Here is a 13,845-nt window from a genome sequence, read left to right on the forward strand (position 1 = left end):
GCCGAATATACGGCAAGGAACTTCGTGCTGTTGACTCCCCGTTGTGCTCGCAGTACTATAACCTAGTAGTTGTAATTTATCCTGTAGATAATGTACCAGGAGGAGCTACTGAGCTTTGGGACTCCCCATTGACAGTAGGAGACAGTCTGAAAAGCTACAGTTCTCTCAGCGTGATTTTTGATCCCAGTAAGGCTTCTACTGGGCCACATTCAGTGCCTCGACCCCCCCACTTTAAAGAAATTGTGTACACGAGGTTCTATGCGCTCTTGCGCATTCAGCGCGTACGTTATAGGCAGTATAACCCTCGGTGTAGGGTAGAGGAAGCGTTGAAGAGGTCGAGACTATATACGTGCCGAGGTCCGGCAGATGCCAACCATGTGCACCTGCCGTTTTGGGCGGAGAATCCTGCCTTTTTGAGCACGCGCGAGAGCCTGGGTGGGACTTCTGCGACGCTGATACTAAACGGGTACAAGCCTCCATTAAAGACAGTTGCTCGTCTACTAAGTCTTTTTTAAGAGGCGCAGGATCAAGCCTATGGGTGCGCACCTGTGGCGGTGAATGCCGGTGTCTCCAACCACCGACATCGATGTAGGCACGGCGAGCAAAGAGATATCACATCGACGCAGGTATGGCAAGCTAGCTGGGAGCATAGCAAGTTCAATTACACCCTCTCAGGCTGACTTCGTATTGTACATTAATTGATAAAAGTCCGGCCCAATCACTTCACTACTTCGCCAAAGGCATTCTCGATCCCGAACCTGCTACTCCGTGCTAGCTCCTGCAACCTAACCCACATCTCGGGCTGCAGAACACACAGCTCTGACCATTCATCTTTCCCGAATAACCTCACGACATCGAGCTTCGGGCGCTTGTATAGACGATAGGTTCAGGAGGAACTTATCGTAGGTGCTGTAGGGAGTCGGACCATGAGCCATGAGCCATGTGCCCCAGCCCCAGGCGCTCCATAAGAGGTAGAGTTAGACCTGGCGGGAATTGATGCCAGTCTTGGTACCAGACAGAAAGCTGCTCGAGGGCAATGAAGGCTCCGAGAATGTCCTGGAGTGTAGAGTGCGGGCGAGCTCGAAGTCTAGAGAGTCAGACCGCATCCATAGCGTGCCAGCGAGCAGAAGAGTCGCCGGACGTGACTCCGAAGTGTAGCAGCGCGACCGGCCTCGCTAGCTGCGATGAGAGTGCAATGCGAGAACAGAAGACCTTTCTGCTCTCGCGCGATGACGATGTGATACAGGAGAGGTGTCGCAAGTGTTCTCCATTCCCGGCACACCAGTGCTAGTGAGCTTTGTGTGCGAAGAGACCTCTCGAGAGCATTCAGTTCCTGCCATTCAGGTAGAGGCGCTGACGGTTGGAAAGGATCAAGGGTTTCCGTCTCGAGGGCTCCTCGGACGTATGCGGCGACATCAAATATTTGGAGCTATAGCTCAGGCGGGAGTGCTCCCGCTTGCGAATCTCGTTGGCCAGGGTATGGGATATGCAGCATCATAGCCAGCTAGCCAGGATTGGAAGGTACGATTGTGTGCATCTTGAGCGTCTGGTTCTGAAGATAATATCACTATAGTTCATTGGCACTCACTTGCTCGTTCGTCTTCCCTCACCCTATGTAGTTCGTAATCCTTGTTTGCAGACGCAACGGCATTTCTGAGCATGAGAGGTCCACCGTTCCCGGGTCTGATCAGCATCATTTCCCGAAAAGGCGATTTGCCTCGACTCAACTGTTACGATGACTATACGGTACACCGACACGGATACTAGTGCGAGTGGCAGCAGGGGAAGTGGTCGTAGAATTCCGATCCAACTGAGAATTAAGCACCTTGAGAAAGTGTGTAAAATACATACACGCATACTGTACTACTACCTGCAGGCTGTTGACTTCTGCTAGACGGTCACGTGGGGTACGCTCAGCCTCAGCGCGTCGACTCCCGTCTCTCTCGTTCGACTCTTTATTTTGGCTCCATGTGAGTCTGTGGCGTTCGTTCATTGTGGAACAATAGCTGAACCTGGAGCTTGATGTTTTGAGCTTGCCACTTCAGCGTAGTTCCTGCAGCTTGGCCAAACATCGCAACATCGAGCACCTGCGCAATCGGGCGAGGAGAGAGCCTACGTAGGAAGAGCACACATAGAGCTACCCTGCGTGAAACAGCAGGATGCCCAGGTGTAGAGCGAGTCACAGCTAATTCAGCTCCGTCTGAATCATCTCGCCAGGTCTTTGAATAGCCACAGAAGTTCTGGAGATGGTAATCGTTGTGATCTACTAAATCTGCGACGCTCGGCCACGAAAAGTAGCTCAGCGTGTGGAATTCCTGCGACGGTTTTCACATTTCTTTTGCTGATTTACAACATCTGCTACCAAGCTACCAAGCAACACCGTTCCGGATACTCCAGTGCCTGGCCGCAAGGCACGCGTTATCAGTATCCTGAGTAGAACACTGTGTAAGTTCCCCATGTCGCGCACGAAACATGGTTTTTTGCACTCACGTCAGCATCGTGCTTGGCATTGATCCTCAGTCGGAGCTGAACAGCAGCAGATGGCGCGGCCGGCAAGGCCCAATGCTGCAGCTTTCTCTCTCTCGCGGCTATGCAGTTGTATTCCTCGACTACACACGGCCGAGCTGTAGAGGCAGCAGTATGCACCTTGGACGGCGGCGATGTCGGCCAAGAACATAGTCACCGCGAGGATACGTGTGGGTGTGGTAAGCTTCATGGCACTGGATGACGACCCCGGCTTACTCTACGTCCTGTCATTGTCCATGGTCTTTTATAGATCTACGCTCGTGCGCCTCTGCCTGTTACGCACTGTTCGACCCCTTAATTATATGTTTATATGACACTCTCTGACACCATGGCATTTATGCCTCCCAGTCAAGATCCTGTGAAGCTCCCAGGCACGAGGCCAACTGCCCTGTTAACTCCGGATGCAGGCGCTATATACATGTACCAAATGTCTGCAGTCGTGAGTGGGCGGCAGGTCTCGCAGATTCTACGGCCAGCGCAGCTTATCCTTTGACAGTGATGGAGACGACTGATGGGCTGATACACACAGTATGTCATTGAGATAAGCCTCTGCCGCCCTCGTAGCAGTAAACGAGCACCTTGATTGACATGCGCTTGAACCAGGTGCAGCAGACGACGACTGGACTCCCATGGCCCGTGCTTCTACTTTTTCCCTTTTCAGCAGGGCCTCCCAGACACAGGAGCAGATCCGTAGCAGCAGCAAGAGCTTGTGCGAAGGAGACATCGAGCGGCAGGGGAACGGCCCAGACGACGTTAGACTTCATCCTGCAGATGAACTTGACTTGTCGGACGACTCAGATTGACTCCCTGTTGACCTTTCTTGCATGCTTTGAAGGTCAAGAATATGTATCCGGCTTCGCTCGCCGAAGCTTTAATAGTGTTTTGACGTTGGGGATATATCTACATTCACCTGGTGATAGGATCCTACTTGTCATTTTTCTGGATCCGTTCACATCGTATCAGCACCACAGGCTCTGATGAAGTACGCTGATGAGCTGTCGTCTACAAAAGCGAAGGAAGAAGTCTAAAAGACCTCATTTTGCAGTAATGTATATCACTGGCGCGCTAAATACAAGCTATCCTATAATGCTGATATGTTCTTGGAGGAGTAGCGCACGGGGGAGGTATTTCGAATGACAGAAAGCGCAGGTAAAAAGATCTGCGCTCAGAACGTTCATCTACTACTCCACTGAACGGACTTGTACTATAACCGAATACCGTCCAATATCCGGCCGCTGGCGCCTACCAAGACTCCACCTACCCACCTGCCCAATTTCTTCCAATGGTGTCTGCTCATGGGTTCCTCAGGCGCTGCACGGATCCCATAAACAGCCATAGCCACGCCCAGCACCAAGACCGCCCCGGCGACCATAACCCTCCTCTCCACAACGACCCCGCCGAATCGTCGTGGCTTCTTCAGCTTCCGCCTACGCCGGCGCTCCTTCTTCTCGTGCCCCTCTTCCTCCTCCTCATCTTCGGCGTCTGACTCGACGACAGGGAGGACGACGAGCTCAGGGTGTAGAACCATGGCCTCGGCTTCGTCGTCATCGGGTAGATCGGAAGGGTTTTCCGACCAGGTGAAGATGACGCTTTGGGGGCCCATGGTCTTGCTCACGGCTAGGTCGGGGTGCGTAGGGGGATACAACGAGAATAGATCATCTGCGCGGTTCAGCAGCGATGTCAACGATACCCTCGCTCGTCGCACTCTCTGGACAGACGAAGCGGGAGAGGAGGGCCTGCTTTCCGGAACTTCCTTCTCATTCAGGTTCTCTTCTTCCGACAACTGAACAAGTGTTTCTTCACGGTCACCTGGAGGTGCAGAACAAGTACTGACTTCTACGCCTGAGTCGCCTTTCGGAAGGCTAGGGTCAATCTCTTTCGAGTCCCCGGGAGCAGGAGAGCTGGCTACCAGTGTCTCTTCGCGGGAGAAGTCAGCTTCGGACGTTTCGCTAATGGCTTGAAGAGTCTCGTCTGCTTCGGAAGGCTCTTCATAAGTATGGCTTGGTCTTTCCGGAGGACTTTCAGGTTCCCGTTCCCAAGACTCGGCCCCCTTCTCCGATTGAGCTTTGGCCGTATCTTCGACTTCGGAAGCTGTTATGGATCGAGTTTCTTCTAGTAACGACTCTCCCTCCTCTTCTTTTATGTTGAGCTCTTCGCATGGCTCGGGAGCTTCCCCATCGCCCTCCTCGTATATCTCAGGAAGGCTGCTGAGCAATGAATGCATCATTCCTTCTTCACCCTCCTGCTCTAGCCACAAAACTTCTTCTTTGCGGGATAGAAGGATCTGATTATGGACATCGGTTAACACGCGTCAGAGTCCGATCATGAGGTTCAATACGCACTGCGGCAGCCAAGTAAACAGAGGCTATTGGAGGTCGTGTCAGTAGATAGTCGAAAATGTGCTGAATTAGGAGCAAGGTCGGGACGTCGTGGGCGAACAGAGTGAGGAGGTTAGAAAGGGCGTAGTATGGCAATGGGGCGTTGCTACACGGACGGGCCTGGTCAGAAAAGTCCACGCCAATGTAATGGTGACTGACGCATCAAGTACCGCGGCATATTGAGGATCTGCAAGACGCATGAGCTTCTGCAATATTCTGGCGGGGAATCAGTGGATGTAGGCGATAGTTTGTCCGATGCATACCTGAGTTGCCCGAGGACGGGTTCGAGACTTGATCCCATCGAGTCTCGTAACCGGTGTAGACTAAATTTCTCGGCTGAAACAAACTGCACTTCCTTCGGGAGAGTAAGGAAGAGAACTGTAATGATATCGTGGTAACCCTTATTCGCATGTGAGTCATGCTGGGCGGAAGGCGACGGTAGAATGACGTACCTGGAAATAGTTCAGTTTTCGCCGCTTCCTGAAGATGGACACCAGTAACTCGTGTAGCTCTCCCTGCAATGTTTCCCGATTATCAAGTCCCGGGTCCCCTGGGTAGTGGTGTACTGTAAGCGCTGCGCGGACATCGCGCGAGAAGTGAGAGTTCACCTACGGGATATAGAACAAAGCTGCGCTCTGTGTCAAGCTTGATCTGTCGCTCGTCTCGGTGTGACTCGGGAGGTTCAACGCCCTCTGGTTTCGTATGCGAAATGACATTCGGATTGACATGTAACAGCCTCGGCCTAACACATATTACGATGCATCGCAAGCATATCCCAGCTACTGCACGTACCACAGTGTTTCTCTCTCCTTACCCAGGCCTCCAGGCTTTGCACTCACGTCTCGTAAAGCCTGCCAGTCAATACCTTCTAGCTTCTCTGATTCCGCTGGAACCGCGTCCATGCTCTCCAATCGCTCAGTCACGTCGAGTCTTTCCAATGATATTGCTCTAAAATGATATAGTGTCCCTGGTTTAGTGGAACATGGCTAACATTCGCCTTCAGATGTGTCGTGGAGAATGGATTGCAGCACGGTCGCAGCGGTGGCGGTGACAAAGGTCAGTTACGGTGGCAGTGCCGGCAAATACACACGTGGCCACCACGCGCGCTTCCGTCTACGGTGTGGCATTCCTACCGTTTTTTTTTTCGGACGACCGATCCTACTCTCTCCCCAGCGACGGCCATGGACAGAGGAAAAAGATACTAGCCCACCGCGAGGGTCGAACTCGCAGCCTTCAGATTGCCTAGTCGAAAGACGCCGTAAGAGTCTGACGCTCTATCCGATTGAGCTAGGCGGGCGATGTGGCTTGCACCTGTGTAGCCCTCAATATCCGTATCAGCGACCTGTTTCCGGCTCCATTTTGTCTCGTGGAACGCAATAGCAGTATGATTCCACCCGGTGCATCCAGGAAATTGATCGAATAGTCCTTTCATTATGACAAATTTTAGATAACATACATGTTCCCAACCCTCGCGTGCTACTCTCTGATCACAGCTCCTCGTGAACAGGCAACTTCCCCTCCGTCTTGTCCTGCGCGGCTTCCGACCTGTCAGCTACGGGAGTTGCTGCACCAGCAGCCACGCTAGCGAGGATGTCTGCGCCCGCTGCCGTAATTTCTGAATGGATCAAGCCCTCCTCCGCGAGTTTGCGTGCAAACCTGGATATTTCTTGATCGTACTCTTCCCATTCGGGTATCTGACGTGCCCGAGCTAGCTTGGGCTCTTTCTGGAGTACAGATGATCGTTCGTGAGATATATCGCGAGACGTAATTAGGAGGTCCTTACTGTTAGAGGATTCTGACACAAATCTATGGTCTTCGCTCTATGAAGACGATCTTTGCTGCCTATGGAACTAATCAGATCCAAGGCTTAGAAAAGCACCTCAAATATTCTTACACCATGTTTCACACTATGGGAGGGGGGGGACTAGGTTAGGTTGGGTCTGAGTGACGGACAAAACGGTGCGTACCCATAGCCAATCTTCATGTAACGAGAACTAAACGGAATGAGTCAGATATCCTAGCAGGCTTTGTCTCGGGACGTACTATGGGAACTTCTCTCTGCAAATTATTCGGAAGATCTTGGTCCAAATTCGCGAGAGAATTGGGATCAGCAGAGAGTTGCTGATAATGACCGCGCAAGATATCCTGAAATCGGGTTGCGGCTTAGTACTAAAAAGTGCGAGACACCACGGATTTCTCACCCCAGCGGCCATCTATGTCGAATTTCGTTAGCGACGATAGGCTATGTCAAACACAACAACGTACCTGACGGAAACGGACTAGGTCGACGACATACAACGCACTATACAGGGGTCAGGACAAAGACTCATCATCGAAGGCGACCCAGCGTACCTAATATGGTACGGTCGTCCTTGCAGGAAATCTTTCCAGTATCCGGTCTTCCAGAACCTGAAACCCTCCATATCGACATTATCGTCGCCCATAGGTGTGTACCCATAGGGAGCGCCATGCAGGTCCAAGTCGACAAGCTCTTTCAGATCAGTCCTCACAATCTGGTCCGCATCCACGAAGATGACTTTCTTGAGGTCCATTGGGAACAGGACGTCAAGGAATAAGATCTTGTATGCCCAGATGATTCGCTGCTTCTCTTTCTGCGCGCGGAGCCACGAAGGCCACTTGTAGGTCACCAGTTCGTATTGGAAACCGTACGCTTCAGCAAAATGGGGGATAAATTCCTGTCGCGAGCACGTGTTCAATCAGAGGTATTCAAGAGACAGAAGCTTGTCGAGTCACCAGGAAAGACGGTGATAGGAAGTTCTCTATGAACCAGAACTTGACGGTACTCTTCGTGTTACGCAGGACACTAAGAACCATGATAGATAAAAATCTCTGAATGATTATCAGCACAGTAGCTAGGTGCAGTCAGGTAGGTTAGAACTCACCTCATAGAGAAGACCAGATGCCACTGTGAAGATATTGATTTCCGCTTGCTGGGGCTCTAAGGCCTGTGTCTTCGGTGCTTCCGACTTCGGCGCAAAGAAAGAGGATATCCTCAAAACGCAAGATGATCAAATACGTGCGGCCGTAGTCACAAAGCTTCCACTCACGATGTCCAAACCTTCTGAACGATACTATCAGAGTCAGACTCTTCAAGCAGGTCATCATAGTCTTCCAAGACATCCTCCCTCTCCATGCCAGTCTTGCGGGCGAACCGCGGATACAGGGTCAAGCCCTCAAAACTGGTCAGTGTGACCTCGTTGCCCACTTCGTCAACAGACGGGCTGTCCCAGCCTTCATTGCCGACACTTTCTGTGTTGAATATCTCTCTTCCGCGACCCTCCCTTATTTCGAGCTGGAACACGCCCGGCTTTGTCCTGAACTGTAAGTATCCTAGGTTCGCCACCACTAGCGTGTCAGCCACGGGGGTGGAGTTCGCGGTCGTTAACTGCAGCTGCAACCCTCGCGGAGGCGCGTTAGTGAGCGTGTCGCGGGCATGACCCTCGATTACTAGATGGTCGAGGTCGAATACCGCTTGGACACCACGAGACCATTCTTTCACTGATACTGCCCCAAGCTGGATATTATCGAGATCATGCTGGGCTTCTCTGGGCCTTACCAACCAGGCTGGGGGAACATCCATGCCCAGGGTATAGATAGGCTCCAAGGGTAAATCCTCGAAGACGGTGGCAATACGAACTTCGCGGCTAACGGAATGTCATGAACTAAGACGAGAGTCAGAAGAATGAACGACTTACCCTTCCGGGTCAAATGATAACTTCGGGGTCAGATTATAGCGATAGAAGCGTTTCAGCGGGATCTGTGACTCTGAGGTCAACGGGAGGACAGTCACAGTGCGGGTCAATAACTCACGTCACTGTAGCCTGCAGGATGCACGTAAACTTCGACGTAGACTTCGTCAATATTCGATAGCCACTAAAAACAAGGCATAAGCTGGACGCTACTGCACGAATGCTCGGAACTACCTCGAAAAGGCTTGACCACTTTTGGGCTGCCTCACTCAGCGGGTCGAGGATGACTCCAAATTGATGAAGGGCGGTGGCAGCGTTTCCAACTTCGAACCGGCTACATTGCTTGAGGTGAGACTCCAGGGGCAAAAGCGCGCTGCTCACGTATAATTTCCCTCCATCAGCCTATAATTGCGAGTGCGAGGCCTGTATGCTGCATTGAATAGACCGGACTCGCTAGGATCTGGTATCTGCATCGCGGATATTATGGAAGAAGCCAAAGACACGACATCGGTGAACGTGCCCCTAAAGGTGAAACATTGAGATTATGTGCGGGCAGAAATCCAGAGAACTTGCCTATCATATGTTGTGATATCGGGGACGACTTCCTGCAAAGCCTGGGACACAGGCTCTACACGCTTGCGCAACTCATAGGTGTAGAGTTCTTTGAAGTCGTCAGCCAAGAATTGGGCACCTTTCAAGGGGCCTATCGTCTGCATTCCATCTCAGATAGGCATGGTTTTGATAAAAGACTGTTGTACTTACACGACCGTTCACGATCAACGCCTGTTCACCGGCAGGTAGACCTAGTTCCTTCACCAGGGATTGGCTCAAGCTAACGTAGTCGCGATACGTCTCGGTATGTACTTCTGCGTCGGAGGCGCCTATTCCGGCGATTAAGTCATCGAATGCGTCCTCGTTGGAAATGACAATCTGAGGATGTCTGTCCTGTGTAGCAGGCGATGCAAGTCCCAGCAACTTCAAAAGCTTCTCCGGGGTAGCTCCGCGAAGAAGACCGTTCTGCACCAGGTGCGACAGCAGGGTCGACATTGGCCGTTCGGTCCAAGACGGGACTCCTGATACGGCTGGATTGTGGATGAAGGTAAGACGTGAAGGAGAAGCTTCATCCTGTTCGAGTGACATTAGAGTTGCTCATAAAGCTGGAACGTAATCACTGACCATAGATTGTAGCACATTCATCAATAACGCCATGCCCTCGGTCGTGTCGAAATCAGCCACGACATATGTACTGAGTGCAAGCTGTGATGATCCCGCTAAATCAAATGTCAAACTTGGTTGGCCGTTGACATTCATTGACGACGTATTGAAGCACTGACGCGGATACAAGTAGCTCTCTACCCCGAGTGGCCTGCCTATTCTCGCGAACACTTCTGGCAAGCTCCTGATCTGCAAACTGCCAGGCTTATTGGGCGCGGAAGCTGCAGGGTATATGAGGGGATGCCGGCGCTTGCTAGCACTCGGTAAGTCGTAGAAATACGTGGAGATGCTCTCTGCCGTCTCGTCTGTAATCTCCCCCATGTACACCTGAAAGTATCATATGGGTCAACTGTCAGTGTAAAGTCACACTCAAATCACCTTCTCCTGTATGTGCTGTAGCTGTGCCCCGACCTCGATCTGCATATGCCTCAAGAAGTCCTAGTAAGAAGACCCCGAATCAACTTCCTGTCGGTACCTTGAAAAGCACGGCACATCCTCACATCGTCCAAGTCGTAGTGTTTTCCGTTGACAAACGCGTGCCCAGTCGGGCTCGCACCCAGAGTTGCTCCAAGACGTGTACAGTACTCCTTCGAGGCCTGTATGTCACGCTCATCACCGTCGCCTTCAAGGATAGCATCAAGGGTCGGAGGTACGAAGTCTGACGTGGGAGGCTCTTCGCTCTTTATGAGGGCCTGGAGTTCGGACTGCACAGTATGCCAGTCGACGGTGGGAGAGAGGTACTGCGGGCGACCTTGGACTTGGGATATCTATACTCGACACTTTGGAACATAACCCTTTCGCGTTATCCAATTGCCCTTACCTTCCTCATGAACCCCATAGTCTTCGCCCGTCCGTACGTCTTGACGAGCCAGTAAAACAACCGCGCCATCTTCAGCCCTACCCCGAATGCTCATACCGCTTATTCATTAGCTCAATATAGGTCAGTCCACGTACCCTCTTCAGTCTCCACGACAGGCACGACGCCAAATCGGAACGGGAAATTCCGCTGGATGATATTCGAGACCGTCCCTACGAGGAAGTTCAAGCTGCTGGACTGTGATAGATCCACCACGAGTACGACATTCCACAGGTTCAGCTTGATATTGTGGAACGAGCCAGGGTAAATCGGCCTGAGGATCTATACAGAGCACGTCAAGCAACTGCACCGACGGGTGTCGAAAAATCCTTACACCGCGGATAGTCGGACTCCACCTTGCATATCTGTCGAGCACTTTCAGCACTCAACGCCGACCGGTGGCGCGCTCCTCACCTCCCATCCTTCTCCAAGTCATTCCACCACACGATGACATCCCCGCCTTCGGGCCTGTCACTCGCGTCGAATATACCATCGAGGACGTCTGACCCGCCCTGCGAAGCCGATATCGCGGGGTGCGTCAGCAGATCCACTGCCTGTGCCGGCGTTAATCCCAGCGACGCGAGTGCCCCGACCAACGTGCGTTCTTTTCGGAGCAACTTCAACAGCCTTATGGTCTAGTGAGCAGTACAGCACGCACGATCGTAGCTGCTTAGCTCACCCAAAAGGATTCATATCCTGCTCCGGCACAGGGTTCCCATTCAGCCACACCATGCTTGCGCCGGGCTGCGCCTTCAGCTGGTTACTACCCACCTCCTCGAGGAGGCTCTCGTTGATGACCACGCGGCGCGCGATCGCCTTCGAGTACTTCGGGAAGTTCTGCGCGAGGTGTTTGAGCGTCGCGAGGGGCGCGGATGAGTTGACGATCAGCTGCGTCGCTTTGACGCCGATTTCTATTAAATAAGTTTACGCTACAATCAGTATGCTACCTAAACACGTAAGGAGCGGACTTGCCTATTAGCTCGGTCTCGTCTAGCTGCGCGGTATAATCTGCGGTACTGTTCTCTGGGTATTCTTGCAGGAGGCTGAGGATCGGGTCGACGGAGATGGCGTCGACGAGTGCATTTTCTGTGTCAGGATCCACCGCGTGGTCTGCACGACATCTAGCATTACTGGCCTGTAGCAACTATTGCAACTGAGGAAACACGCTACCTTGGCCTGCAGCGCGCCTATCGTCCAAGGCCAGGTAGTCCATCTTCTTCAGATCCATGGCGACGCCATATCCAGATAGATAGCTCTGTTCGTTGCCTTCCGCCGGTTTATTACACGGCGGCTTATGGCGGAACACGTACTCGACGCGCGGGGTCGACTCGTTAGCCAGGGACAATAGGTATTCATGCAACTCCCGGAAGTTCCGAGTGTCGGGCGACCCATACAAAATGGCCGTATGCGGAGGCCGGTCACGCAAATGCGATAGTGGCGGATACACATGGTCGAATGGGAGCAGTTTCGGTTTAGGGCTGAAACTACGATCAGACACCCACCTTGCTAGCACAAACCTACGACTCACAAGGGCGCGGGTATGGATGTCTCGTTCGAGGAGGAATTGGGATCAATAGTTTCATGCCCCGCGAGGTGGGCGAGTGTCTCTACATCATGTACTTTCTGGCTATACCAATCGACCCAGGACCGGCACTCCTCGTCTAGACCCCCGTGCCGATCGCGGTAGTACTGATAGAATGCCTCAATCTTCGGCGTAGCCGCGTGAAGGGCGACGTTCATCTCCACCAGGGCTTTAGCGGAGGGCTCCTTCAGCAGGCCCTCCGACACGGTGGTCTCGAGAGCGTATTGGTATATTGCCTCGGGTGTGGCATGCTCTGGGAGATTTGAAGAGTGTGAGTTCGTAAGGATGTCCAGCAAGGGGAAGAAGGCGCTGGGGTTTTCCAGTGAGACGGTTTCTCTGGATTGGCATGATGTCAGCGCATACCAGCACAGCGAGTAGGATGCGCGTACATGATTTCGAGAAGAATTGAAGGCGCCTTCCACGACGTCCTCAGAGAAACACTGACAGAAGGACTGGATGCTGCCTGTACTAGGCCCATACACGCCGCCCATGTCACGTAGAATGCTACCCCGCACTTCATGGTGGTCAAGCGGAAGCCTCCAGGACGTCCCTCTAAATGCCCGTCAGCACACATGTAGAAGCGCACACTAAGTCTGCCTCACTCACAACCCCTAACGAAACCCTGTATTTTCTGTTGTGACGCTTGTGTGTGTGGCAGGACACGTATACTGGATGGGCGCTTAACTCACGAAGTCCCAGTAGCCGTAGCCTAGCGTAGCCTAGTGATCCACAGCGCGTCGAACCGAGCACGCGCCCGAATTTGCACCGGATTTCACGCTATGGCACCTGACCCTCCCAAAGAACAAGGCTTCTCGTCGAATTATGACGGTTGCCTGACGGTTCCGGCGCGCCGGCCTGTTTCCGGCTTGCTCCGGCTTGCTCGGCCCCCCCCTGCTAGCTGCGGTGACTGGGGCCCAATGCAACTGGTAAGTTCTCGATTGCGACACGTGTTTGCCTCGAGTGTGTCCGTGATATGCCCGCCCAGATTCTGCGATCCTGCGCTTTCGGAAGGAACTAAATGAGCTAAGATGTAAACCATTGTTTCTATGGGATAGTAGCTCTCCAGTATTGACTGGTTGTGTGCGCTGGCTTTATGCTCCGCTTTCTCTTCTCGTCGAATTATGACTGTTGTAGCAAGCCCTGAAAGCGTGTATGAGCTTTTTTAGCCTACCACTGACTGGGGACAGGTTTGTCTGCGAGCCGCGTGCATGGTAGTCAGATCCTGCACCGTCCATCACTAGCTCGGTTTTTGCTCGTCCGACAGGGATATTCGACCATGGTCTGGTTACTTTCACCATTGCCGGTTAACTCCATCCTCAGGACGGTGACAGATAATATTCTGTATCGTTAAAGTAAGATGCACAATCCATATTATGCGTAGTTGCAGCTTCCTCACTGGGTAGAACCTCAGATCCCTTCATCTAGCTGTTCTTTTTGAAGGGAACAGCATGGGCGCACCCGCAGGTATTCCGGCATATGCCCGAGTTGACTGAGCGGGCACGGGTACACCGGTGTTCAGAGGTATCAGTTTCAACTGCGCATCCACGGACACGTTTTTGATCCCGTATTCGTGGCCAC

At 52.5% G+C, this 13,845-nt stretch overlaps 2 protein-coding genes and 1 non-coding gene across 3 annotated transcripts; all 3 read right to left on the reverse strand.

Moving 5' to 3' along the window:
- Positions 1-3,567: 3,567 nt before the first annotated feature.
- Positions 3,568-5,820, reverse strand: GLOTRDRAFT_82067 (uncharacterized protein). The gene is made up of 7 exons (XM_007872612.1): positions 5,697-5,820; positions 5,513-5,646; positions 5,357-5,454; positions 5,168-5,304; positions 5,064-5,120; positions 4,869-5,010; positions 3,568-4,810 (listed from the first exon to the last, which is right to left on the reverse strand). Exons 1-7 carry the CDS (start codon positions 5,804-5,806, stop codon positions 3,731-3,733), a joined length of 1,758 nt encoding a protein of 585 aa, XP_007870803.1. The 5' UTR covers positions 5,807-5,820; the 3' UTR covers positions 3,568-3,730.
- Positions 5,821-6,107: 287 nt separating this feature from the next.
- On the reverse strand, positions 6,108-6,201 carry GLOTRDRAFT_t119. Its single transcript has one exon. It is a non-coding gene; the product is annotated as a tRNA-Lys (tRNA).
- Positions 6,202-6,391: 190 nt separating this feature from the next.
- On the reverse strand, positions 6,392-12,809 carry GLOTRDRAFT_82068 (uncharacterized protein; the record flags this gene model as incomplete). Its single annotated transcript, XM_007872613.1, is given in 31 exon segments — positions 6,392-6,628; positions 6,688-6,746; positions 6,799-6,811; positions 6,872-6,898; positions 6,948-7,049; positions 7,106-7,117; positions 7,170-7,206; positions 7,257-7,600; positions 7,659-7,754; positions 7,808-7,916; positions 7,973-8,569; positions 8,621-8,682; positions 8,736-8,798; positions 8,849-8,948; positions 8,996-9,136; positions 9,150-9,187; positions 9,214-9,324; positions 9,377-9,739; positions 9,791-9,885; positions 9,949-10,156; positions 10,208-10,267; positions 10,330-10,596; positions 10,650-10,726; positions 10,784-10,967; positions 11,020-11,050; positions 11,100-11,312; positions 11,365-11,573; positions 11,641-11,771; positions 11,856-12,163; positions 12,214-12,603; positions 12,657-12,809. The coding sequence occupies 31 exon segments, from the start codon at positions 12,785-12,787 to the stop codon at positions 6,392-6,394; spliced, it is 4,815 nt and encodes a 1,604-aa protein (XP_007870804.1). The 5' UTR covers positions 12,788-12,809.
- Positions 12,810-13,845: the final 1,036 nt, after the last annotated feature.

Source organism: Gloeophyllum trabeum (assembly GCF_000344685.1).
Source record: "Gloeophyllum trabeum ATCC 11539 unplaced genomic scaffold GLOTRscaffold_00018, whole genome shotgun sequence".
NCBI lineage: Eukaryota > Fungi > Basidiomycota > Agaricomycetes > Gloeophyllales > Gloeophyllaceae > Gloeophyllum > Gloeophyllum trabeum.